A 25,222-nucleotide genomic window follows, 5' to 3' on the forward strand; every position below is an offset into this window, starting at 1 on the left:
TAAATATTTCTTTCTTTCTTTTCACTGCTCAAGTCAGCATACGGTATATCTAGGTTGAGGCTACAGGTTCATTCTGAAAACTACTTCATCAGTTTCTTTTTTCATTTAATTGTAGAGATTATTTTAATACGACCACATTCTGTTCACATTCATACTCTTCTACACTATACGACTTATTCCTCTATATTAAATGTAATCTTTAGCAGATTTTACAACGAATATCCATTTTCAGACTGTACATTATAATTTTGTGATGCCTATAAGTTCTCTTTAGTAGCACTTAAAATTATTGATTTTAGATTTCCTTTATTTAGACAAAATAGTTTAGAATTTTAATACGGTTCATTTATTGAATATGAGTCATAACATGAAAGTCAGTTTTAATTTTAATATCAGTTCAGTCCGAGAGTCTATGCATGGCTATCTTGCTCATTTTTATCTTCCTTTTGAAATATTACACAGATGTTAATCAATGCTAAGTCTTGAACAGCAACTTATGTTCTTTGTTTCTTAGTAATCTTGTTTGATGAGGTTTTTTCTTACACTGGAAAAGCATTCCAAAGTTAAGTTTGTTTATGAATGTCATTTAATTGATAGCAGCATATGACGTAAATTGCTGCATAATTCATTATTAGCCTTGAAGGTAGAACAAATTCTTAACAGTGTTATTAAATGATCAGTGTTTTTAAAAGATAAAATAAACTTTCTAGCAGAAATAATTTTGCTAAGCATGAACAAAACACTGCAAGCCAACAGAGGATCTCAACCACCATGCGCGAGGTGGCTGGGGGAATAGTGAATTTTTGATTCATACTTGTGTCTGTCTATGATCCAAAATATTGTAGAGTATGGATCACGAGAGCTGCCACAGTTCATAACACGGTGTATAAAAATGTGAGAATCTTCTGACAGGTGAATAAATATGGTGTTGCTTTCCAACACCATGGGGAATTTTGTAGAATGTGTGCTGTGTGTGTTCTTGCATGTTTGTCTCTGCGTACACATACACACACACACACACACACACACACACACACACACACAGACAGATCTAAAACAGGTTGAATATCACGTAATGACACCATGACCAAACCATTACAGCATAATATCTGAAAGCTATGGAAAACTCACACTGACAAAACGCACATACTGTATCACATAATAAAACACTCCTTTACAAACACTAAAACTAAAATTAAACTAAACTGGATATGTCCAAGTCATTTCTGCTGTCTAGCCCTTCACAGAAGTGCTACAGTACCGTAGATAAAAGGAGAACCAGCGTTCTATCAAGATTTTACAAGAACTTTCCTCAATTATAAGCATAATGCTGACATGATTATTATACATCCCACGGCATGAAGCTCATTTAGATTGGAAAATGCTCCTTATCACATTTATATTAATTTAATCACAACATACTCATACTGATAAAGCTTCTTCAAAAGTGCAATCCATTAACTAACAGAGTGCCTTATTCAACAGATGGTTCATTATGTCATTCATCTGCATGTATTCACTCACACATTCTTTGAGCAGTTTGCATTCACCACAAACACCACAAAGACGGAATGAAAAAGTAGCAAGCAGAGAAAAGGAATTCTTGAGAGTATCTCAAGACCACAGACAGCCATGTGGTTACCTGTGTGAGATACATTTAGAGATAAAGAGATGAGGTTTAAAAAAAAGTGGGTCTTACCTGAAAGAAAAGCAAGAGAAAAGGAGAGAGAGGAGAGGAGGAGAGGAGGAAGCATGATGCGTAGTGCTCTGAGAGAGAAGTGAGTGTGTATCTCCTGAGCTGCTAGTTCCAGATCAGAGAGAGAGAGAGAGAGAGAGAGAGAGAGAGAGAGAGAGAGAGAGAGAGAGAGAGAGAGAGAGAGAGAGAGAGAGAGAGAGAGAGAGAGAGAGAGAGAGAGAGAGAGAGAGAGAGAGAGAGAGACTATGACTATATCCCACAGATAGTACTTGGACATAGCAACTTCTCAGTGCCAAAAAAGTGCTTGCGTAAGGAAAACATGTGCTCTGACTATATTTAAGGCATATTGTTGCAACTTTCCTGTACAGACTTTGCAAGTTAAGGCATTGACAACAGAAATGTGTGTCTGTGCATGTACTGTAGCCTATATTATAAAGAAACATTAACGGGGCACGTCTTATAAGTATAAAAATTGTGTTGTCTAAAAACTATATCGTGAAGATGTGTCTACAATCTACATCTGTTCGGCCCTCAGCAGAAAAACAAATGAGTAATATTATTACACAATTAGAAAGGTAAACTAAAGATGAAGAATAATGAGTAATCATCAGTTTAGTGATTCTCTCAGGAATAAACATTAAACATTGTTGCCAAATTTATAACCAAAGTCACTAGTTACTAGAAAAAAAATAAACATAACTTCCAAGCATCTATTCAGAAAATTCCATATACACGGGTTTCTGTGCAACGTCATCACGTAGATGCGCGCGCATCTAAGAGGCAGAAAGCAAAAGTCTTTACGGCTATATCTAGCAGAAGCAGAGATAACGCGGAGCTGTTGTGCTGTAAACTAACCTAAATGCATAGGGTATGTCATGTTTTTATGATTCGCAAACTTAGTTGGACAATTTCATACTAGTCAACTAACTAACTTTTTACATAATGTTATATTAATATGCAAATGAAACACAAGCAAACAGATCCAACTCTGAAATTGCAGTTTATTATTGAGTCAACAAGAATTTACAAACAATGCGAAATCTATGTTAATTACAATGTTCTTTTACAGAACTCGGCATAACATATAGCGGTCTTGCCTCTAGGATGCGCGCGCATCCGGTATTGTTTGTATACAAGAAACCTATGTATAGAGACAGACCTTATGGCTGTGTTATGCTCCTTTATAACGTCCTGATGAATGTCCCGACCTTAAACAGTTTTCAAGAAGGTAGCCTGTTAAAAATTTTATTTTTAAACGTATACCTATCAAGAACGAATAAATGTTGTTTATTCCTGTATATTATTCTGGATATCAAAATTGTTTTGATTATCTATGTTTACGATCTTTACTTTTTTATGTACTTTATTAAATAGGCTAGCCTACTTTATTTAATTCTAGATTGAGAAAGGTGCTTTATTAATCAAATGTAGGCTATTATCATTATTGATCATATTATATTTACTTCAAGGTCACAAATGAGAAATCACTCATCGTAGCCTCATCTCAGTTCTGCTGTTGTCAACATGACTCTTGTACTTTTTTCTTTTTAAATATCCACAGCGCCATCTAGAGGAAGCCAGTCAAAAGATATGGGGGCTGCCTGCCTAACAACGTCACATAACGGCGTCATCACCGGGCGACAACAGGGCAGTAAACAAGCCTGAAACCAGATATCACATTCGGATTTTAAAAAGGAAATAAACGGAGATTAAATATGCCTAAAGTGGTGTCTCGTAGTGTTGTGTGCTCGGACACCCGTGACAGGGAAGAGTATGATGATGGGGAGAAACCCCTGCACGTGTATTACTGTCTGTGTGGCCAGATGGTCCTGGTTCTGGGTAAGTTAACTTAGCAACAGTAACGTTAATTGCAGTGGTTCAAAACGCGTCCAGCAATTCACTGTGTACATGTAACGTTAGCGCTTGAATGTAACCACCAGCTTTGATATTAACTGAAGTTTAAAAAATCATCGTGATACGATACCAGTTAGCTAACGTTACTTGACACGGTCTCATCCTTGAAACGCTTGCCATGTGAAAAGCCACACTGATTATAATGGGCACCAGGGCCATAGACAGTATATAAGAGACCAGGGCACGTTTTAGATTGGGTTTGCAGTGTGTCCTCGGGTTTTGCTTATGCCCGGACTGCGGATTTGGTGGTGTTTCGTTTGTAAACGAATTAGTGTTTTTTAATAAATATGTTAGTGAATTAACGTTAATCGCTTATGTTACGCTTACGCACCGACTCATACTTCATTCACTGAAATATTAATAGTATATATCATTGTACGCACGTGGCTGTTTTCTTACCTTGAAAGTGTTATAATGCCCCAATATAATTAGTAAATTGATATTGTAATATTGTTGTCATTTTTCTCTTTGGCTTGATAAGTAATTTGTCAATTGAGAAAACCGATGATAGATTTTTTTTGTTGTTGCTATGATTTGTGGGAAAATGGGTATGATGCTTAATATTTCTGTCGTATCGTAGCAGATTTAAACATTTTATTTAGTGTTTATGACTTCTTTTAAAATCTAAACTGCTCAATTTTTGTAACGAATCTGTTCAGTAAATGATTCAAGGACAAAACGACAGCCACGTGTCGCCATCTACTGGCGTAACGATGTAACGTGCCGAAAGGTTCACTGAAAGAATCAGTGAACTAATCCTTCTGGAACTTATTCAAACGATTGAAAATATTGGGATGAATCAAAATCTTACCCATTCAGATTTGTCCTCTAACTTCAGCGTGTTCTCCTCTCACATGTCTTCACTGGAAATTGGTTGAACGTGTGAACAGGGAAACACTTTTAGAGTAGGCGGACTGATATTTCACACAACAAGGCTTTGTTCCTCTCAGCCTCACTTATGTTGTGAATATTCTCGGTTAGGTGTCGTTTTATACGTCTGGCACTTCAGGATGTGTTATCCTCTTTTTTGCCTGTGAACTTGAAATGAGATGCTTAGTTTTTTTTTTTTTTTTTGAGTTTAGGAATATCTGTGTTCTCTAGAGTCACGTTCCTCGATCTGTCCAAGCGTAAACTCTTGCATTTAGCACATAGCCACTTTGTTTAATGTAAATATATGTTTACTGAGTACTTAGCTTAGTATTGGTTAAAGATCTTTTGAATTAAATATTGTAGCTTGAAACCCTAACTATACTTGGGGCAATTGGGACTTCAATACTCAATTCAATACTTCAGTATAATTGTGGACTTCAATAGTCTTTATTTACATGTTTCTCTATGGGATTGACCCTGTCACTACTGAATTGCTTTGTATAAAATTAGTTTGATCTGGTCTGATATGTTATAGTAGATGATGGTAATGTGCTGCAGAAAACAGAATGTGATTTATTTTTTAAATATATTTATTAAAAATGTATTATATTTGGTTAATTCCATGTCAAATCAACCAAATTTCAGGAACTTCCCCGGCTCAAGTTTTTGATTTTGTCAATATTTTTTTCTGAAGAAAGACAAGCATAAATGGTAATGAATGTATCCACTATTTGGTAGAGAATAATGACAATAATGAATAATGTCAAAATGACAATTTTCACCTGAGATTTTGAGCCAAATTACAGGGGGTAAAAATGACTTATGAAAGATGCAATAAAGATGCATCATTATTTTATTTTTACATGGAGATTTGTAGGTCTATTAGTAAAATCTGTTTACTTGAGCAAACCAAAAGTGAGTCTTTTTGCATACTTTTTGTAACTACATGTTACCGCATTGACATCCCAATATCTCTGGGATTTAACCATATAGTCATAAATGAAGATTCCAAAAGAAAAGTTTATTAAGAATTAGAATCTCTAGATAGATATTGCATTTTATCTTTAATAATTTTTAGTGTTACAGGCATGCACAATTTGGAAAAAGAATACTTGTGGCACTCAGACAGGTATATTCTATGCAATTGTGTTGATAGAAAAAAAACGAGATTTCAAGATTATTTGTTGTTCAGATATTCCTCTTTAAAAGAAAATATTTTCATGCAAAGATGCTGCCAATGCCATCTTTTAAAAGTCACCTTTAACCCCTGTAATTTAGCTCCAAATCTCAGGTAAAAATTGTATTGAATATTTTGGCGTTCTTCATTTGAGTTAAAAAACAAAACAAATTTTAAACAAAATTATTTTTTTTGCTGTGGACCTCTGGTTGAATTTACACGGAATGTCCCTTTATTTTATAGTACAGTGCATGGATATAATTACTTATTCTAAATTATATTAATAATCTTACTTCATGATATCTTGAGGTGACAATCCCTTTGAGATGTACAGGTAGGCCTAATTCATGAATTGATGGCTCATTTGCCCTTCAAGTGATACTGCCTTCTCCAAGACAGTTGTAGACTTATTAACCTCAGCGAGAGTGTGATAATGAAAAATAACACATTTATTTAAAATATTCAGAAGCTGAGAATAATTAACATGATATTGTTCTTCTTTTCATTTGTATAGTGTTATTCATGTGATTTACTTCTGGAAATGAAATGAGTGTGATTAAACTAGCTCTCTGTGGTATTTATGTTCATTAATGCTTGTGAAATTAAACGTCATAAAGGTGAATCATTTTAAAATCTCCAAACCTGTATGACTTAGTTTCTTTTGTGAAACATAGAAGAAGATATTTTGAGAAATATCTCTATTTTTGTCCATGTTGGACGTCAGCAAAACTGTTTGTCATACAGGTTTGGAACAACATGAGGGTGAGTAAATGATGACAGAATTATTGTTATATTTGGGTGTAATATCCTTTTAAAATGTCATATTAATAATTACACTGATTAATTTCAACTAAATGTAACTTATAGCCTTGTCTACAATCAATACAGACTAACATTACAGACATCTGAATGTTCTACAATCTAGATGATATCTATGGGGAAAGGTCAGTGAGAACATACTGGTCGATAGGGCATCAACTTTCTGCTTTACAAAAGTCTATAGGTTTTGTATGTTGGTACTGCAGTGTGTGTGCTTTGTGTAAGAAGTAAATGAGAGAAAGATAATTAAGCTCCTGTGTTCCTTTTTAGACTGTCAGATAGAGAAGTTACCCATGAGACCTCGGGACAAAGCCAGGGTGATTGATGCAGCAAAACACGCCCACAAGTTCTGCAATGTGGAGGAAGATGAGGCTGTGTACTTGAAAAGGTGTGTGTGTCTATGAGTTTGTGCTGAAGTTGGGTATTGATTAAGGTAGGGATTGATTAAGATTCATTAACCACTGTATGTTCCTGTGCAGGTTAGAGGGCATCGAAAGACAGTTTCGCAAAAAATGTGGAAAGTAAGTGAGCCTGTATACCCATTTCACAAAACCTCACAGCACACACAACATGCATGCAAAATGCACAATATTACAGTGTAAACCGTGTGAAGCATGTTACATACAAGACACAATTATACATCACTTGATTACAGAAACAATTATAACCTAATAATATATAACCTATAACTCAATTATAACCTAAAATTATTTCATGGCACAGCTCTCTGGAATACTTGATTTTCATTGGTCAGTTGCGCCATATTGCGGTTAAATGTTTTTTTTATGGGTAATGACCACTAACTGTATTTTGAAAACTATTAATACTTTTATTTATCAAAGATGTATGAAGTTGAACAAAAGTGATAGTAAAGACATCTGTAATATTACAAAAGATATCTGATAAATATTAAGCAGCACAACTATTTTCAATAATAAGAAATGTTTCTTGAGCACCAAATCAGCACATGCAAATTCATATATATATATATATATATATATATATATATATATATATCAGAAATATTATATTAATATACAACAGTATTTTAAATTGTAGTATTTCACAATATTACCGTTCTTATTGTATTTTGATCTAATAAATCCTGCTTTTGTGAGCATAAAAGAGACTTCTTTCAAAAACAATAAAACAAACATTAAAATCGTACAAACCCCACATTTTTAAACGGTAGTGTAAAAATGTATTTAATTCACATTTATTTATGGATAATGTACAATGAGATGTTCATTGTCACAAAATAAACCCCTTTAGCATGATACAAGATCCTGATCGCTGTGTCTGAGCTTCACAATCCTGTCCATATCATTTAACCTTGAAATGTATGACTCAGTCATAAAAACCATGGTCTTTTCTTAATCATAATATCTCTTGTTCATAAATAAGCATGTACAACAGTCAGTCCTGAGCTTCCTGTGTAGCCTTGATGACTCTGCCATGCACAAGAGGATAACTTCAAGGCTTACAGCAGGGGTTCCCAAACTTTTCCATGACAAGGCCCCCCAAATACTACTAGGTTCTGGCCAAAGCCCCCCTTTTGCAGGATGTGTTATTGAACCCATCAACAATACTACGGCAAATGTAGAAATAAATAAAACATCTGTTAACATCAGTTTATTTGATGGTGTTTGATACCAGCCAATCAGAAAGATTATAGAGATGCACCGATTACAATTTTCTAGGCTGATTCCGATTTTTCATTGAGTTTGACCTGCCGATACAGATTTTAGCCGATTCCGATTTCATTTTTCTAATAACTTTACAGCACACACAAATATTTATTTTCTATATATTTTTTTAAAAATTAAAAACCATATACTTTTACCGAACTGAATAATAAAAACAAGTTTAAATGGGTAAATTTTATAAATATATCTATGAATATTTTTGAGTCTTCATTTTCTTTTTTGACATAGCCTACTCCAGTTCTTGTTAAAACACACTAGACATGCAAATAATGTGCATTTTAGGCACTTTTTGTGTGAAATCATATTTATATTTTGTCCATTAAATTTGTGCTTTCACTTTAATTGAGCGTGAGCAGCGCCGCTCACGCTTGCAGTCTAAAACGGCCGTAATTCACGAGGTTTCCTACATGTGCGTTCCGTGTGCACATGTGATGCTGATTTTGCGCGATGTTAATCATGCGGCGCCTGAGTGCATTTGACCGCCATAAAATCGGCATATGCCAGACTGATTGGCCGGTCGCCTAATCTCTAAAAGATTAGTATTAAAAGTATAATGTTCAGATATGCTATGCGGCAAATTATTATAATGCTATTTCATAACAATTCCCATAATAATATAAATTTTTTCTACGTTTTTTTCTTTTTTTTTTTTTCTTCCACCTTGCTGCAGCCCCCACTTAGACAAGAATCAAACTTGTTGCAATTATTCTCTGAGTCAGCTGATCCGACTATTCTCATATGTCAACACTAAGAGTCAACATTTGATGTGTTCTCATACATCAACAGCAGGTTTGGGTAATCTGCAGGGGTTGTTTTTTTTTATCTTAAGAACCATGTTCTCTTTCAAAGTTTTTATTTATTGATTTTTACAGTATAAATTACATTTAATAATCCCCCAACCCTCACCATCAAATCTCTAGAGTAGCGTCCCATACTGTTCATTAATTCAGAGAGGTATTGTAAGTAGAAGAACCGACCATACATATATACATGTCTACATGCATCAACCTCTAACCTGTGTATACCTGTACACACACTGGGAAGAGAGAAAATAAATAAGTTCATAAAAAATAACATCCAATAATAGGCCATTATTTAAACAGACTTATCAACATACTGAACATAGTGTGTGTGTGTGTGTGTGTGTGTGTGTGTGTGTAGGTGTGGTCTGCTCTTGTTTTATCAGCATCAGATGAAGAGCACTCCAGCGACGTTCATTGTGGATGGAGCGCTGGTGAAGTTCGGCCAGGGGTTTGGCAACACAAGCGTATACAGCCAGAAACAAGAGGCGCCAAAGAAAGTCAGGGTAAGACACCACGTTTTTTTTTTAAAAAGGTGTAAGAGAATTGCAGAATATAAGGTCAACAATATTCATATACATGCATGTGTCTCGAAGGTTATGATGACAAAGCGCACCAAAGACATGGGCAAGTTCAGCTCGGTTACTGTTTCAACGATTGATGAAGAAGAGGAAGAGATTGAAGCGGTGAGTTTAAGTTCATCAGCTGCCCATCAGGCCTGACTCATCCCTTACATCATATCTCTTTGTTGAAGAGCTGTGATTGATTGTGATTGGTTTATCCTACAGCGGGAGGTGGCAGACTCTTATGCCCAGAATGCCAAAGTGATTGAGAAACAGCTGGAGAGGAAAGGAATGAGCAAGAGACGGCTTCAGGAGCTGGTAAGCGCACACACAGGGAGATGAAAGAAGAGGCGATGTGGATTCATGCTTGAGGCAGATTGAAACTTTAATAAAGTCTGCACAGCTAATGAATTTAATGTTAAAGATGACAGAGACCCCTCACACATACAAACGTGTGGAGTATGGAGATAAGCATAGATGAGTTTCTGAGTCACACTGGAAACACGCATACCCACACACAAATTAGGCCAGAGGTTCCCAAACTGGGGGCACAGAGTTATAAAAAGGGGCGACAGTGTAAAGCTACGGGATAGTGTAGAGTCAGCAGATTGTTATGCAAAAGAAACCTCTTCAGGGAGATACAAGACCCTACTGTGAAATGATCCCACTTATGCAGCTACTTGCCACATAATTAAATAGTTTAACACAAAATATTGATTGGATACCTCAATACAACTCACAGTACCCGCTTGAGCGGTCCGTTGTCAGTTACAGACCGGGATGAGTATTGCAGGGAGCCGTGTAAAAATATAAATTAATGATCCATGGTTCTGCAGATGAATGGACAAGTTTGTTAAATAACTGCCAGTGCCAGGTAAACGTAAAGCAGACAATGAATCTACTTCAAACTCACAACTGGCCTACCAAAACTAAGTGTCTACACCTGATGTGACGGGGACGTGACAAAAGCAAATAGAACCCATTATAATGTATCTGACGCAACTCAACGAATTTCTGTCGGTAAACTGATGCCCCGTTCTATTTCTGACGTACTCCAAGCGCTCGCACTACTCTTAACACAAAGGACAAATGAATTTGCAACCTTCGATTTGGCGCTTCCTGTGTGGACCGCTTTATCAAGCGTTTGCAGTTCGCCATGATGCAACAGCCATCGTTCATGAAGCCTTTGGACTTCAAACATCGTAGACTCATTTGAAAGGAAACATTTGTCAGTTTGTTGTCATATTTTCAGAATGAATTAAATCAATGATAAACTTCAGAGACTTATGGAACATTTTTAAGACCATGCTGCGATTTTAATTTAGAGGAGACTAAAATGCTAACCGTTTTTACCTTAGCACACCATCAAAACACAAGTTATGAGAATAACAGTATAGTTTACTCCAAAATCAAGTTATAGCATCAGTCGAGTAATTGAAATAACTTTCTTCTGTGAACTGATGTGGGTTCTTATCACATAATGAGGCAGAAATTATATTACTATTTATAGTATTTTGTCTTGCAACAAATTACATGTGAGAGTTCAGCGTTCCACGATGCTCACATCACCCTTTTTGGGTAAAAATGCAACAAAAATATTCTTCTCTAAAGACTTTTGAAGTAAACATGTTTAATATGTGAATGGTAATATTACCATGTACTGTCTTTAAAACCACAAAATTAGAGGATGTGGTATTAGAGACTGACTTATGAAAATGTGAGGATGTTTTATATCAGTGTCATAAATGGGTGTGTATTCATCATGTTATATTTTTGTGTGTGATCTGACTGATGTTTCTCTTCACACAGGCGGAACTCGAGGCAAAGAAAGCCAAGATGAAGGGAACTCTTATCGACAATCAGTTCAAATGAAGATAGTGTAGATGAGAGAGAGAACAAATTGATGTGTTGTTTGCATTGAGCTACCGGAAAGTGTGTGTATATTTGTGCAGTTGTGTATGTAGGAAGGTATTGATTTTGTCTTTCTCTTTTACTTTCACTTTATCAAATTTTTATTACAAATGTGTTTAAATGTTTGAAATGAGAAATTTTTTTTTTTATGTTATTCTTTATTAAAGTAAAATCAACAGAATGCAATTGTCAGCTGTCAATATATATATATATTTATCAATCATATATGTGCAGAGTTTGTGGGACTTTTTGGTTTTTCAAACATTGATTACTGTTCATAATTCCCATTGTGCTATAATTTCAGAGCTACTGTGTTTGTGATGCGTTTTTGTGTTCTTTGAATTGATTCATGTTGAGTTTTGTAGGCAAGATTAATCAAGAATATTACTGGAAGTGCCATGTGGACAAAAGCTAGAGAACCTCTGGAGAGTGGTGATGTGCACCTGCAGGAAGACGGGTGTGTATTTGTATGGCTGGGCCAGTGTTTCTCAGTCTTATGTGGTCTGTGATTAATGATCAGATTCCAGATCAGTGAACAGTACATGAGCTTTATTTCACACCTGCATAGACCCAAGTGTGGCATTGTACCGGGCACAGGTGCAGTCAATCGCCCCTCACGCTGGTCAGGCATCATGAAATGAACCAATGAAGGGCTCAGCTGCTGCTGACATTTGAATTAATTTGGATGTTTTTTTTATTGTGGGTGCTTCTCATTTCTTATTTGTTTCCTTTCCTCACGTCTCTCCCTGTTCATGGAGTTGTTTGGTGGTATGATGAGAGAAATTAGGTTTGCAGACCTGCTGTGAATGCATCACTGATGATTTATTTGAGAAAATGCTTTAAGTGGTGAACAGATTCTCTGCAGCCATGTACGTGACTGTTTCTTCAACTTCAGAGACTTGCATTGGCTAAATATTAAAACCATAATAGCAGCAGGTTTCTGTGGGAAAAGGAGAATGGACACAAGGAATCGAGTTCAACCCGGAGGGTGTGTTAAAGTGAGCAAATGCAAGGAAATAGATCAGTGGATGCATGACTAATCCTCAGGTCTGTGTCTTGTAAACTAAAGTAGCGCTCCTTTTGGTGTTTCCAGTGAGAGTGTCTTCATGATTGAAATTGAAAGTCCGCTTAGCAGACAGTGTCTGTTTGGAGGTCTGCCGGCGGAGAGTCCGTAACACCAACCTCCTTTTAATCACTCTCTGGCAATGAAACAAAAGCACAAGCATTAGTTTCAGTGAGTAGGGGGAGGCTGCAGACCTGGAGCTGGTAGATATACGACCCAAGCAGTTTTACGCCCATATTGTTCCTGATGCGTCCAGTAGAAGGAGACTGTTCAGCGACATGAATCTTTTTTTTTAAATTAATTAATTAATTAATTTAATTATTTTGTATTGCAAATGAAAGGATACAGACATTAACAGTGAGAAGAGGGAAAAAACAAGAGGCCGTATATCTACCGGCTCCAGGTCTGCAGCCTCCCCATATAGGTTTCAGTCGAGAGTAGAATTTCTACCTCTCCTGTCTCCACTGGCATTTATCCTAGTTGAATGCCATCAGCTAGGCTTTGCATGGTGTTTGCACCTCAGCTGACTTGTGTGTATTGCCAGGGGTGACACTTGATTATTTAATATATATAAATATATATTTTTTGTTTGTGTGTGTGTGTGTCCATCCCATTCTAATATCCAAACAAATAGTAAAATAGTATAATATAATATATAATTCTGACTGGTTGCAGTTCCACTCTGATTCCATATGAGGGCGCTCACAGCACGAGTGCAGAATGAATGGAGGTCTATGGAGCTATACCCCTCAAAATCCACTTTTCTCAGGATATAATTTTTTGTCTAGTAATTTGAATGTTGTATTCGAAAGGTATAAGATACAAAGAAATTACACATTGCTGGGTGTTAGATTTTTTTAGAGTCACTTATTTACTTTAAAATGTCAATGACATCATACACATCGTACGACCAGATACTGCTTTACGGCAATCCTTCAGTCACTTTGGTGCTTTCGCGCTCTGCACTTTCTTTTCTCTCGAGGCATCGACAACACCGCTGACACAGGTAAATACATGTGCTAGAAGAGTTATTGCTAGAAGACATTCTGGTCCCGCTTCGGATGCCACGATGCCATCAAGCGGTATCTCTGGTCGTAATCAGTCCTTCACTGACCAATCAGCGTTCATTAGCAGAATGCTAGCGTGTTATGGGCTACAACAACTCAACCTGTAAGAAATCGAAAGGACATAAGTACTCGTTCATTCAACTTTCGACTTATAACCCATGTTGAACTTGCAAAACCTACAATCAAATTTGAGATTTCTCAACGGCAATCGGGTGAAAGAGACAAATTTAGCCGTCTAGCTCCATAGACTCCCATTCATTTTGCAATCATGGGCGATCGCCCCCAGTGGAACTCTGGTGGAACTACAACCAAAATTCGGTACAATAGGACTTACAGTTTTTTTCAATTGCTTAAAGGATTAGTTCACTTTTTAAAAAACTTTTGCTGATAATTTACTCACCCCCATGTCATCCAAGATGTCCATGTCTTTCTTTCTTCAGTCGAAAAGAAATTAAGGTTTTTGATGAAAACATTCTAGGATTTTTCTCAATGCAATGTAATGTATTGGGTACCAAACGGTTCAAGGTCAAAATGACAGTTTTAGTGCAGCTTCAAATGGCTTTAAACGACACCAGACGATGAATACGGGTCTTATCTTGCGAAACGATCGCTCATTTCAAAAATAAATAAAAAAGTTTAAGTTTTATAAGCACAAATGCTCGCCTTGCTCTGTTGTGTAATGCACGTTTGTAACGTCACGTAATACGCAATTACGTTCAAAAGGTCACGGTTGACGTAGCCGGATTTTATTGAACAACGAGGATCGAATTACTTTTTGATTATTTTTACTCTGTTCAATGAAGAAGTATTAAAAAATAGGCTACCTATACAGGCAAACAGGTAACTTAACTGTTACATTTAAGAATATTTCTGTATAAATTAATGCATATAATAACTATATGTGTAACTTTAAAGGATTAGTTCACTTTTTAAAAAAACTTTTGCTGATAATTTACTCACCCCCATGTCAGAAAACGGCGATCTCCTTGCTGGGGAGGGTTTGAAATCATCGTTGAAAAAGTGGTCACTGCACACTCTATTACTATTGTGTATAGGAAATCTATGAAAAGTTACAAATTTCGGTCCTGACGAAAAAGTTCTTTTAGCCTTTATAATATTAATACACCCAGGATACGCACACGAAATGGGCATTTAAAAAAATAAACTGACAAAAAGACATTTTAATATGTGTATATGTTCCTCCTTCCTCACATTGGTAACGTTAAACACCATAGAGGTAAACACTGACTCTGTACCGTTACTTCCGGCTACGTCAACCGTGACCTTTTGCACGTAATTGCGTATTACGTGACGTTACAAACGTGCATCACACAACGGAGCAAGGCGAGCATTTGTGCTTATAAAACTTAAACTTTTTTATTTATTTTTGAAATGAGCGATCGTTTCGCAAGATAAGACCCGTATGCATCGTCTGGTGTCGTTTAAAGCCATTTGAAGCTGCACTAAAACTGTCATTTTGACCTTGAACCGTTTGGTACCCAATACATTACATTGCATGGAGAAAAATCCTAGAATGTTTTCATCAAAAACCTTAATTTCTTTTCGACTGAAGAAAGAAAGACATGGACATCTTGGATGACATGGGGGTGAGTAAATTATCAGCAAAAGTTTTTTAAAAAGTGAACTAATCCTTTAAGCACAATTTTGAAAACAGGGCCCGGTTTTTCAAAACCCTTCACACAATTAGCACAACACTACACCAAAGTAGCACAACACCTCAGATCATTTGCAAAATGAAACACTTTTGTCAAAACTATACAGTGTCTTATAAAAACCTTATTTTGTTGTCATAACATAAACACAACCATCATATGGTCTGACTCTGTTTGAATCAGTTTAACACTCCTGTGCTCAACCTAAAACACTTTTAGCATTTACACAGAAAGTGTAAAAATAAATTCACCAACACCACATGACACCAATTGTGCAGACTGATGAAAATAATTTATTTTCATGTACTCAAGTCAGTCAATACTGAACAAATATTCATAAAACATTTTCCAGTTTTCATATATTATTACTGAACATACCATTGTACTCTAAGCTTACAGTAATACTGTAACAAATTACATATCCAGTTCAGTACCGAAAAAAAAACTAAAAAAAAAAAACTAAACATCTCTCCGCCTAGCTGGATCTGGCCACAGGGCTTCGTCAACATCACAGGCTATATTTTCATTTGCAAGGCAACGTGGGAAGAATCTTTTTGAGTGACGAATCCACCCTTGTATGGATGCTGGTTCAATTTGATCACATGCTTCCTCCATAGCTTGAATGAGGGGCATCTGGACATAGGGCCGGAGATCATAAACCTTCCACCGCCATGTTGAGAAGAACTCCTCGATGGGGTTCAGGAAGGGGGAGTATGGTGGTAGGTATTGAACTGTGAATTGTGGGTGTTGTTGAAACCAGTTTTGAACCAGAGCAGAACGATGGAAAGCTACATTGTCCCAGATGACAATGTATTGCATCTGGTCCCTTTGGTTTGCTGCTGTGATGATATTGTGTAATCTGTCTAAAAATGTAAGAATGAGTTCAGTGTTGTAAGGACCCAAGTTGGCATGGCGGTGGAGGACCCCATTCTGTGTAATGGCAGCACAAAGGGTAATGTTACCCCCACGTTGCCCTGGTACATTGACAATAGCCCTGTGGCCGATGATGTTTCTTCCCCTTCTTCGTACTGTTGTCAGGTTAAATCCAGCCTCATCAATGTAAATAAACTCATGTGGGACTTCCTCCGCATCCATTTGCAAAACTCTCTGAAATACAGCAAAAGATCACATTGTGTAGATCAGTATACTGTAGGTCTGCTATACAGTAAAATTACATGTACAGTAAAAAGGTTATGTGTGCAGTACACAATACTACAGTCAGTGAACAAAACGTACCACCACATATTCACGCCGCAGGACTTTCACCCTGTCTGAATTTCTTTCAAATGGCACTTTATACAGTTGTTTCATCACAACTTGGTGTTTTTTAAGGATACGGGCTATTGTTGACAGAGAGACCTGTTGGACATCATTGAAAATTAGGTGATCATTGACAATATGGGCTTGAATTTCTCGAAGTCTGATTGCATTATTGGCCAAAACGAGGTTTATGATCTCTCTCTCTTGCTCCTGTGTGAATATGGGGCCCCTTCCTCCTTGGTGTTCACGACGTTCAATCCTATGTTGGCCAAACAAAATACACAGCTTACTGTAAAATGATACACACAGGAATATATACAGTACCAAAATATAGAGTACATATACAGTACTGTTGATATAGTACATGCAGTAAGCAATGGATTTTCTGTTGACTGAAGAGAAGTTTCTCACCTGTGCTCTTGACGAAATGTCCGAACTATTGATGCCACTGTGTACCTGCTTAGGTTAGGCTGTACTCTCAATCCAGCCTCCCTCAGTGTTAGTCCGTGGTTTATTACATGGTCCACAATTGTAGCACGAATTTCATTACACAGATTTGGTTGTCTTCTTCTTTGTGCATGTCCTACCCCTCCTCCAGGTCTTCCTCTCCCTCTTCCTCTTCCTCTCCCTCTCCCTCTCCCTCTCCCTCTCCCTCTCCCTCTCCCTCTCCCTCTCCCTCTCCCTCTCCCTCTCCCTCTCCCTCTTCCTCTTCCTCTCCCTCTTCCTCTTCCTTGGCCTCTTCCTCCACCTGGTACTCTCTGGATTCCCCCTCTCATCCGCACTCTCCCTCTTCCTCTGACACCATCCATTTTTGTTGAAGACAGGTGAACTTACCTGTTGCCTTTTTATAGTGCTTTAACCTGATTGGTGTGTCTACAATTAAGCACCAGTGTGTGTGCACACCTGGTGCCTGTGTTTAACCAATTGGTTCATGGGTGTGCTCATTTGAAAGCCTTTGCTTTGAAATTGCAAGGAAATGACATCATGATAAATTTCTGTGTCAAATGCATACAAGTGTGTTTAGTGTTTTGCAAATCACTGTGTGTAATGTTTTGCAAAAAGTGTGAAGCTGACAATGTGCTTACAGTTGTGCAAATCTAGGCCGGTGTTTTGCTCCTTGAGTGTAAAGTTTTGCTAATTGTGGGAAAGTTCTAATTTTAGTGTGTAAGCAATTGAAAAAAACTGTAATATGGAGTGGGCAGGCTCTCCGTAGACGGGCTCTGGTAGTATGTTCCTGCACAACCGGAGGCTGCAGTTTCACACTCTAAAAAATGCTGGGTTGTTTCAACCCAATTTTGGGTAAAATATGGACCAACCCAAACGTTGGGTTAAAAATGTAATGTAAAAATTTAACCCAACGGCTGGGTTTGTCCATATTTTACCCAAAATTGGGTTGAAACAACCCAGCATTTTTTAGAGTGCAGGAGCCCAGTTCTAGGACCCTAGTTTTTTTGTGACAGCGCCACCTACCTAAAGTGTACACAGGACCGCGTCATGCAGAAGAGCAGGAGTATTGCCATACTTGCCATACAGGTGACTTACAAATTACTCTTCCTTTCTTTACTTCCATTGGTCCGAAGCAATCCACTCCGGTGTTGGTAAATGGTGGTAGATCGGGAAGGATCCTCTCCTTTGGAAGATCTGCCATTTTTTGTTCAACTGCTCTTCTATTATGGCGTCTACAAAAGCCACACCCAGAAATGATCTTGCGGACTGCTGAGTGGGAGTTAGTTATCCAAAATGTCCTCCTGACTGTGGATAACGTATGGCTTCGCCCACCATGATTCAGACTTTCATGCACGTTTCAGAATAAGCATAGAACTATGCTGATCTTTACCAAGTATAAGCGGATGCTTGACCTCTTCAGGCATAGCTGCTTTATTCAGTCTTCCTCCAACTCTTAACAGTCCATTGTCCAAAAATGGATCCAAATGATAAATAGGACTTTGCCGATTCACTGACTCTTTCCCAGATGAAAGAGCAGAAATTTCCTCACTAAATTTATTTTGCTGGCAATAACGAATGATGGCTTCCTCTGCTCCTTGTAGATCATCTAGTGTCAAAACGAGACTCTTAGGCGTCGCTGTAATTCTTGATTCCTTAGACTGTACACCACTATCCTGATTGTTTTTTGGATGACCAGCATTTGTAGCCTTCTGCATTTTTCCCAAGCAAATTATTTCCAACAAGATCATTTTCAACTTGAGAAAACAGGCCACCACTACTTTGAGCCTCCTCCACTCAGAAAAGTAACCAATTAGTTGGTCAGTAGGATTAGACACTAATTCACACAAATGACGTTTACTGTTGTTTCTCGTTTAACCTCTGTATCATCAGAGCCTATCGAGACATTTAGTGTATCCATAGGCATACCCCTCATTCAACCACAAGAAGGCTGGACCTTCAAGCCACCTGGTGTTCTTTAGAAGTTTCCAATCTTCATTCCTCTTGAAGCGTCATCAGCTGGATTGTCCTTAGAACTGACATATCTCCATTGTGAGGGTTCAACGGTTTCTCTAATGGCTGCAATCCTGTTTGCTACGAATGTATCAAAACGCTTGTCTTCGTTGTTGAGGTACTTTAGTACTGCTGTACTGTCGGTCGAAAAGACTGAATCTTCCAACTGGATATTTAATTCTTCTTTCAGCATTGCATCTACTTTGGTAGCAAGTACAGCTGCTGTCAACTCCAAACAGGGAATGGTTACAGCCTTCAATGGCTTTACCAAGTAGAAATCAATGTGAATGCGTTTATCATGATTTGACATTATAATGTATGTTACTGTGCCATATCCATTCATACTGGCATCAGCAAAATGGTGTAGTTGAACATGCCTACACTCTAAAAAATGCTGGGTTGTTTCAACCCAATTTTGGGTAAAATATGGACAAACCCAGCTGTTGGGTTACATTTTTACATTACATTTTTAACCCAACGTTTGGGTTTGTCCATATTTTACCCAAAATTGGGTTGAAACAACCCAGCATTTTTTAGAGTGTAAGCTCTCCAAAATCACTAGGCTTAATACACCTGTCCACAGTGAATACAGCTAGCGACTCCAGATCCTCCACCCATCTCTTCCACTGGCATAATATGTCCTGTGGTATAGCATCATCCCATCTACAATCTCTCCTACAGAGTTCTTGTTGCATCTTGGCAGACAACATGACTGGAGCCAAGAACCCCAGAGGACCATACACGGAGCTGGTGATCGAAAGCATGCCACGTCTGGTAAAAGACTGTTGTTTTCCCTTCAACTTGAATTTAAAAGAGTCTGTATCCACACACCATGGTAGGCCCAATGCCCTTTCGAGTGGAAGTTTATCTCTGTCTAAATCTAACTCCTTCAGCTCTTTGATCTACTGAAACAGTTTGCAATACTGCACAACTATTACTGATCCATTTTTCCAGAATTAATTCCCCTTTTTTACATAAAGCAATAAAACTGCACCAAATTAATGTACTGTCATCTTATATTCCACAGGTCTCTCAGAGATGTTTCCATCTGGCCACCAAAGAAAGCGAAGAAAATTTCTGTCTTCAGCTACCTTCACTTGAATATCACCCATAAAGGCCACGGGTTCTTGCCTGAAGCGAGTGAGAACTCCAAGCAAAAAGCTGGTAAGGTTAGGACCCTGTAGAAGTGTGTTGTTCGAATACGTTCCTTGATATTTGCCTGCACATTATCCGCCCACTGGCTCTTTCCAAGAGGAAAGAGCTGAAATGGTGCTGTGATCCGGAAGTGTAAATAACATATTTTTGACTGGGTGTATGGTAATGTTTTTGGCTCCTTCTTTTTCATTGTATTTGAATTGTTAGGTTTGTTTACCATTAACAATTATGGGTCGGTGTGTAGGAGCCAAAATGTGTTTATAAAGGTGATGTGTTATTCTCATTTTGACCTTTGAGTGGAGCTGTAAACATTACAGAGATATCAGTGTATATAGGTGGCCTTCCTTATGATTTAGGTAGGTGTGTTAACCCGGAAGGGCAAAAAGGTTTTGACCGCAATAGCGAAAGTGGTGAACATATGTATACTTCTCTTTAATATGTACTAAATGGGAAATCCAAATTTGGACATTATGCACGGTGATGTTGTGGAGCCAATAAACTGTGTATGGAGATGCAACAGAAGAATGGTCTTCTCTTTTTTAATGGATGAGGTAAACAACGTAACACCAAAGCAAGAAATTGAGTCAACCTGATCACTCTGGGACCAAACAACTCAGTAGCTTAAAGGGATAGTTCACTTTAAAATTAAAATTCTGTCATCATTTACTCACCCTCAAGTTGTTTCAAACCTGTATTAATTTATTTCTTCTGCTGAACACAAAGAAAGATATTTTGAAGAATGTCGGTAACCAAACAGTAGACTGTACCCATTGACTTCCATAGTATTTATTTTTCCTACTATGACGATTGACAGCTGTACAGCGAATGAGAGAGCGCTAAGAGTTTAACTGACGCAAATCAGGAAGAGAAGAGACAGAGTTCGCTGTTTGAGCTAAATTAGATTAAATTAGTGTTTTTGGTAGGAGGTGCTGTGACAAAAAAGTATGGTCCTGGAACTGCGGTCCTAGAACTGGGGTTCTGAAACGGCAGCCTCCGGTTGTGCAGGAATACCCTTCTCCCTGTATTGGCACTTTTGGCCCCCATGAAAACTTTAAAAGCAGTAACACTGACCTGGATTACCTTGCTTCTTTTACTTCATCCTGCATTAAGCAGTCCCTCCAGGATTTCGCGATGTTGTGATCGCAACTATTCTTAAGGGACTGATTAAGAACTTATGGTTTTTCTTGGATCAGAACCTCAAATTTGAAAAACAAATAAATGCGGTGATTAGTTCTTATTGTAACTCTCTTTATGGCATTTCCAAATACTCAATCGCTCATCTCCAATTAGTGCAAATTGCCGCTGGAAAATTCCTCAAAAGAAAACATAAATTTGATCAAGTTTCTCCAGTTTTGAAATCGCTGCATTGGATGTGCATTTTAGAATTGAGTTTAAAATTATTTTTTATGTTTTTAAATTCTTAAATAATCTGGCACTGATTATCCCAAAAAATGGAATGTGATAAGAAAATGAAGAGAAATCAAGGTACATCATTTATGCAATATTTTTGTTGTGTTCAGTCAAGCTGTAATTTTGTCAAATTATGAAAATATTATTAATTTGTGATACTTATTATAGATTAAATGGCAGTTTGTCTTAGAAAGACAATAAAGTCAGCCATTTTATTCAAATAAAAATGTTTAAAATGCCTTAAAATGTTTTTCCAAAAAAAAAATATATATATATCTACAGTGCTATGCATAAGTTTAGACACCCATGCTAAAGTTGACTAAAAAGAGGAATAAAAAATCATATTTTGGAAATTAAACTTAATGCCTTAATTTAAAAAAATAGGAAAAATCCAACCTTTAAGGACACCAATTTTCTTTGTGAATGAATAATGTATCGTAAATAAATAAATGTTCTTCCTTAAAATACAGGGTGCATAAGTTTGGACACCCCTATGTTAAATTCCCATAGAGGCAGGCAGATTTTTATTTTTAAAGGCCAGTTACTATATGGATCCAGGATACTATGCATCCTGATAAAGTTCCCTTGGCCTTTGGAATTAAAATAGCCCCACATCATCACACACACTTCACCATACCTAGAGATTTGCATGGGCTACTTTCCATAAGATCATCTCTCAATGCAAATCAAACCAGCTATTAGGCTAACTGAAATAAAACCATGCCAATCTCTAGGTGTGGTGAAGGCTATGTGATGATGTGGGGCTATTTTAATCCCAAAGGCCAAGGGAACTTTATCAGGATGCATAGTATCCTGGATCCATATAGTAACTGGCCTTTAAAAATAAAAATCTGCCTGCCTCTATGGGAATTTAACATAGGGGTGTCCAAACTTATGCACCCTGTATTTTAAGGAAGAACATTTATTTATTTACGATACAATATTCATTCACAAAGAAAATTGGTGTCCTTAAAGGTTGGATTTTTCCTATTTTTTTAAATTAAGGCATTAAGTTCAATTTCCAAAAGATGTTTTTTTATTCCTCTTTTTAGTCAACTTTAGCATGGGTGTCTAAACTTATGCATAGCACTGTAATTTGATGCATGTGTTGGATATTGTTAGTATAATAATATTAAATATATATAGTATATATATAAAAAATATATATTGTTAGTATAGTAATATATCTTCAGTAATTCCCTTCAGACTCATTGACAGTGATAATGTGGTTAATTCTGAATTTGGTTTACAGACAGAAAATAATCACTTAGAGAGTGTGCGTATAAACAATAGGGCCTACATGGGCCTGTATTACATTTTGATCCAAGCATTAACACAGTGGGACATGCAACATGAATATAACAGGATAATCTCTCTGTAGGAGGGTCCAACAGGTGTGTGTGCGGGTAAAGGTTAATATGTGATAATTTTAATCAGTTTCAATAGTGTCTTTTGAAGATCCTGCAACTAATTACAAACCGCACGGAAGATAACGCACCAACATAAGCTTTGAATACATTTTAAACAGACTGCAGCAGCTTTTGTGGTCTGGCGTTTCATTTTCTGCCCCTGATTTGTCTAGTAAACCTGACACATGGCTCCTCAAGACAATCTAACACTCAAGTAGCTACTCCACTGAACTCTGCTGCATATATCACGCTGCCCGTCTCTCCTCGTGGGCTCGGGAGAGCGGCCAACGGGGACAGCGGGTGAGCGGGAGACCGCAAGAGCTTTTCAATCCTGGAGATTGCAGTGAGTTAGAATAAAGGGATAGTTCAGCCCAGAATGGGCATTTTCTCTTCATTTACTCACCCTCAAGTTGTTCCATATCTTCTTTCTTCTGTTGAACACAAATAATAGGATATATTTTGAAGAATGTTGGTAACCAAGAAAAATAAATAAATACTGTCAACTGTCTGGTTACAAACATTCTTCAAAATATCTTCTTTTGTGTTCAGCAGAAGACAGAAACTCATTAAGGATTGGAAAAAATAATTTGAGGGTGAGTAAATAATGACATAATTTTAATTTTTGGATATCCCTCTAGTCCCTCTAATAATCAAAGTGTAGACTATAGCCTACGTTTGAGGTCATAGAGAGGTGTGTATGTGTATTTCCTGAATATCAAGGGATTTTTTTTAAAGTTTAAAGGAAGTCCTCAAGTTCATGCTGAGAGTGATGCGTGTGTGTAATTGATTTGGGGTTGTAGGTGTTAGTGCAGATAAGCATGTTGATGGGGGTCGGTGTGAGTGTTGACAGGGCGAGAAATTATTCTTTGAGTTTGAGGGAAAGATGTGTGTTTCTGTGAGCTCTATACAGTACATTAATATATTGCTTTAGTTCGAAGCAAAGGTTTATTTTGTAAATAATTTTGTTTATTTTTATACTTACATTATTATATACAGTGCATCCGGAAAGTATTCACAGTGCTTCACTTTTTCCACATTTTGTTATGTTACAGCCTTATTCCTAAATGGATTACATTAATTATTAGGGCCCAAGCCCTGAAAGGGCGCAGAGCCCTATTGTTCTTCTAAGGATTTTTTGTTATTCTTCTTCTTCTTCTTCTTCTTCTTCTTCTTCTTCTTCTTCTTCTTTATAATAATTTTTTTTTCAAGGTTTTTGCCACTTTTGGGGGCCTTAACGTGCTCAAAAACTCTTGAAACTTTGCACACTGGTCAGAACCTGCGGCCATTAGAGCCGGACTGAAGCTGGTACCCGGGCGTGGCAGGGGGGCTCGACAGCGCCCCCTGGAACAGGGTCCGAAAACTTGGTCCATAAATCAAACACGCTTGCATGAAATAATATGAAACTCGGTACACTTATAGATCTCATCGGTTCATATATCCTTCATGCTCTGACTTTTTACCCCAGCCCAACAGGAAGTCGGCTATTTGGCGTAGTTTTAAAAACACATGCAATGGAATTTAAAATACTCCTCCTAGACGATTCAAACAATCACCACGAAACTCGGTGTGCATGAACTCAAGACATTGAGGATGAAAAATTGCGAGGGGATTTTTGATATCTCGAACGGTTTGGCCGTGGTGAGGAAATGAATTTATGGCGAATATTGGTAACAGGAAGTGTGTTATAACATCCTCATACATTAACTGATCTTGATGAAACTTCAGCAGTGTGTTCGCTGTAAGAGGCCGATCACATGGATGTGACTATTGTGAGTCAAAGTTATAGCGCCACCAACTGGCAGCAGGAAGTGTGTCACTTTCGAAATGCTTTGAAATCACCCTCTTATTTTTACCCGATTTGCTTCAAACTTCATCTGTATAATGTAAACACACGACAGATGTAGACCTGTGAAAGGATTATTGATATCTTTAATACTGTCGCCATGGCAACGCTTTAAACTTTTATATTCTTTTTGGATGCATTTGAGGCTCTTAACATGCTTCAAATTGCATGAAACTCAACATGCATTTGACATTTATTGTGTAATAGACATTAGCGAAGTTTCAGAAACGGGCGTGGTAAGGGGCTCAATAGCGCCACCTTTAGTCAAAAATGGGGTATTAGTTTTACCTACAGTAACCAAACTCGGTACGTATATTCTTCTCTTCGATCCGGACAACTTTCTAATTTACAGTCATTAGCTCCGACCAACAGGAAGTCAGATATTTTGGTTTGAATGTGTACTGTTTGGAGCATTTTCCCTCTGTGTGT

At 37.4% G+C, this 25,222-nt stretch overlaps 2 protein-coding genes and 1 long non-coding RNA gene across 5 annotated transcripts in view; 1 reads left to right on the plus strand and 2 right to left on the minus strand.

Annotated features, from left to right (window-relative positions):
- The window catches only part of rxfp2l (relaxin family peptide receptor 2, like), a gene marked incomplete at its 5' end in the record, with an annotated part of 43,451 nt that extends 40,226 nt beyond the window's left edge, over window positions 1–3,225 (minus strand). The window contains 2 exons of one of the 3 annotated variants that reach the window (XM_079608484.1): window positions 2,856–2,904; window positions 3,160–3,225. Coding sequence is in view for 1 of the 3 variants with exons in the window: in XM_079608481.1 (XP_079464607.1) it covers window positions 1,700–1,754 (55 nt within the window). Of the gene's footprint in view, window positions 1–1,699; window positions 1,755–2,855; window positions 2,905–3,159 lie in introns of those variants that run through there. The other 2 variants (XM_079608486.1, XM_079608481.1) reach the window with 2 other exon arrangements.
- Window positions 1–25,222, minus strand: part of LOC306996212 — a 1,114,438-nt gene that overhangs the window by 70,092 nt on the left and 1,019,124 nt on the right. The window contains exon 2 of the long non-coding RNA XR_013797030.1: window positions 2,429–2,837. This is a non-coding gene — a long non-coding RNA (uncharacterized lncRNA). The remainder of the gene's footprint in view (window positions 1–2,428; window positions 2,838–25,222) is intronic.
- steep1 (STING1 ER exit protein 1) lies at window positions 3,258–12,466 on the plus strand. Its single transcript, XM_079608496.1, has 7 exons — window positions 3,258–3,535; window positions 6,747–6,864; window positions 6,956–6,997; window positions 9,344–9,488; window positions 9,579–9,668; window positions 9,771–9,863; window positions 11,355–12,466. Exons 1-7 carry the CDS (start codon window positions 3,412–3,414, stop codon window positions 11,415–11,417), a joined length of 675 nt encoding a protein of 224 aa, XP_079464622.1. The 5' UTR covers window positions 3,258–3,411; the 3' UTR covers window positions 11,418–12,466.

The sequence above is a fragment of the Phoxinus phoxinus genome (genome assembly GCF_949152265.1).
Source record: "Phoxinus phoxinus genome assembly, chromosome: 3".
NCBI lineage: Eukaryota > Metazoa > Chordata > Actinopteri > Cypriniformes > Leuciscidae > Phoxinus > Phoxinus phoxinus.

Excerpts from the sequence above, each read along its gene's own strand:
- steep1 (XM_079608496.1), top strand. The coding sequence starts at position 3,412 with ATGCCTAAAGTGGTGTCTCGTAGTGTTGTGTGCTCGGACACCCGTGAC. Across the intron at positions 6,998-9,343 it reads TTTCGCAAAAAATGTGGAAA|GTGTGGTCTGCTCTTGTTTT; the intron begins GTAAGTGAGCCT and ends GTGTGTGTGTAG. Across the intron at positions 9,669-9,770 it reads AAGAGGAAGAGATTGAAGCG|CGGGAGGTGGCAGACTCTTA; the intron begins GTGAGTTTAAGT and ends TTTATCCTACAG.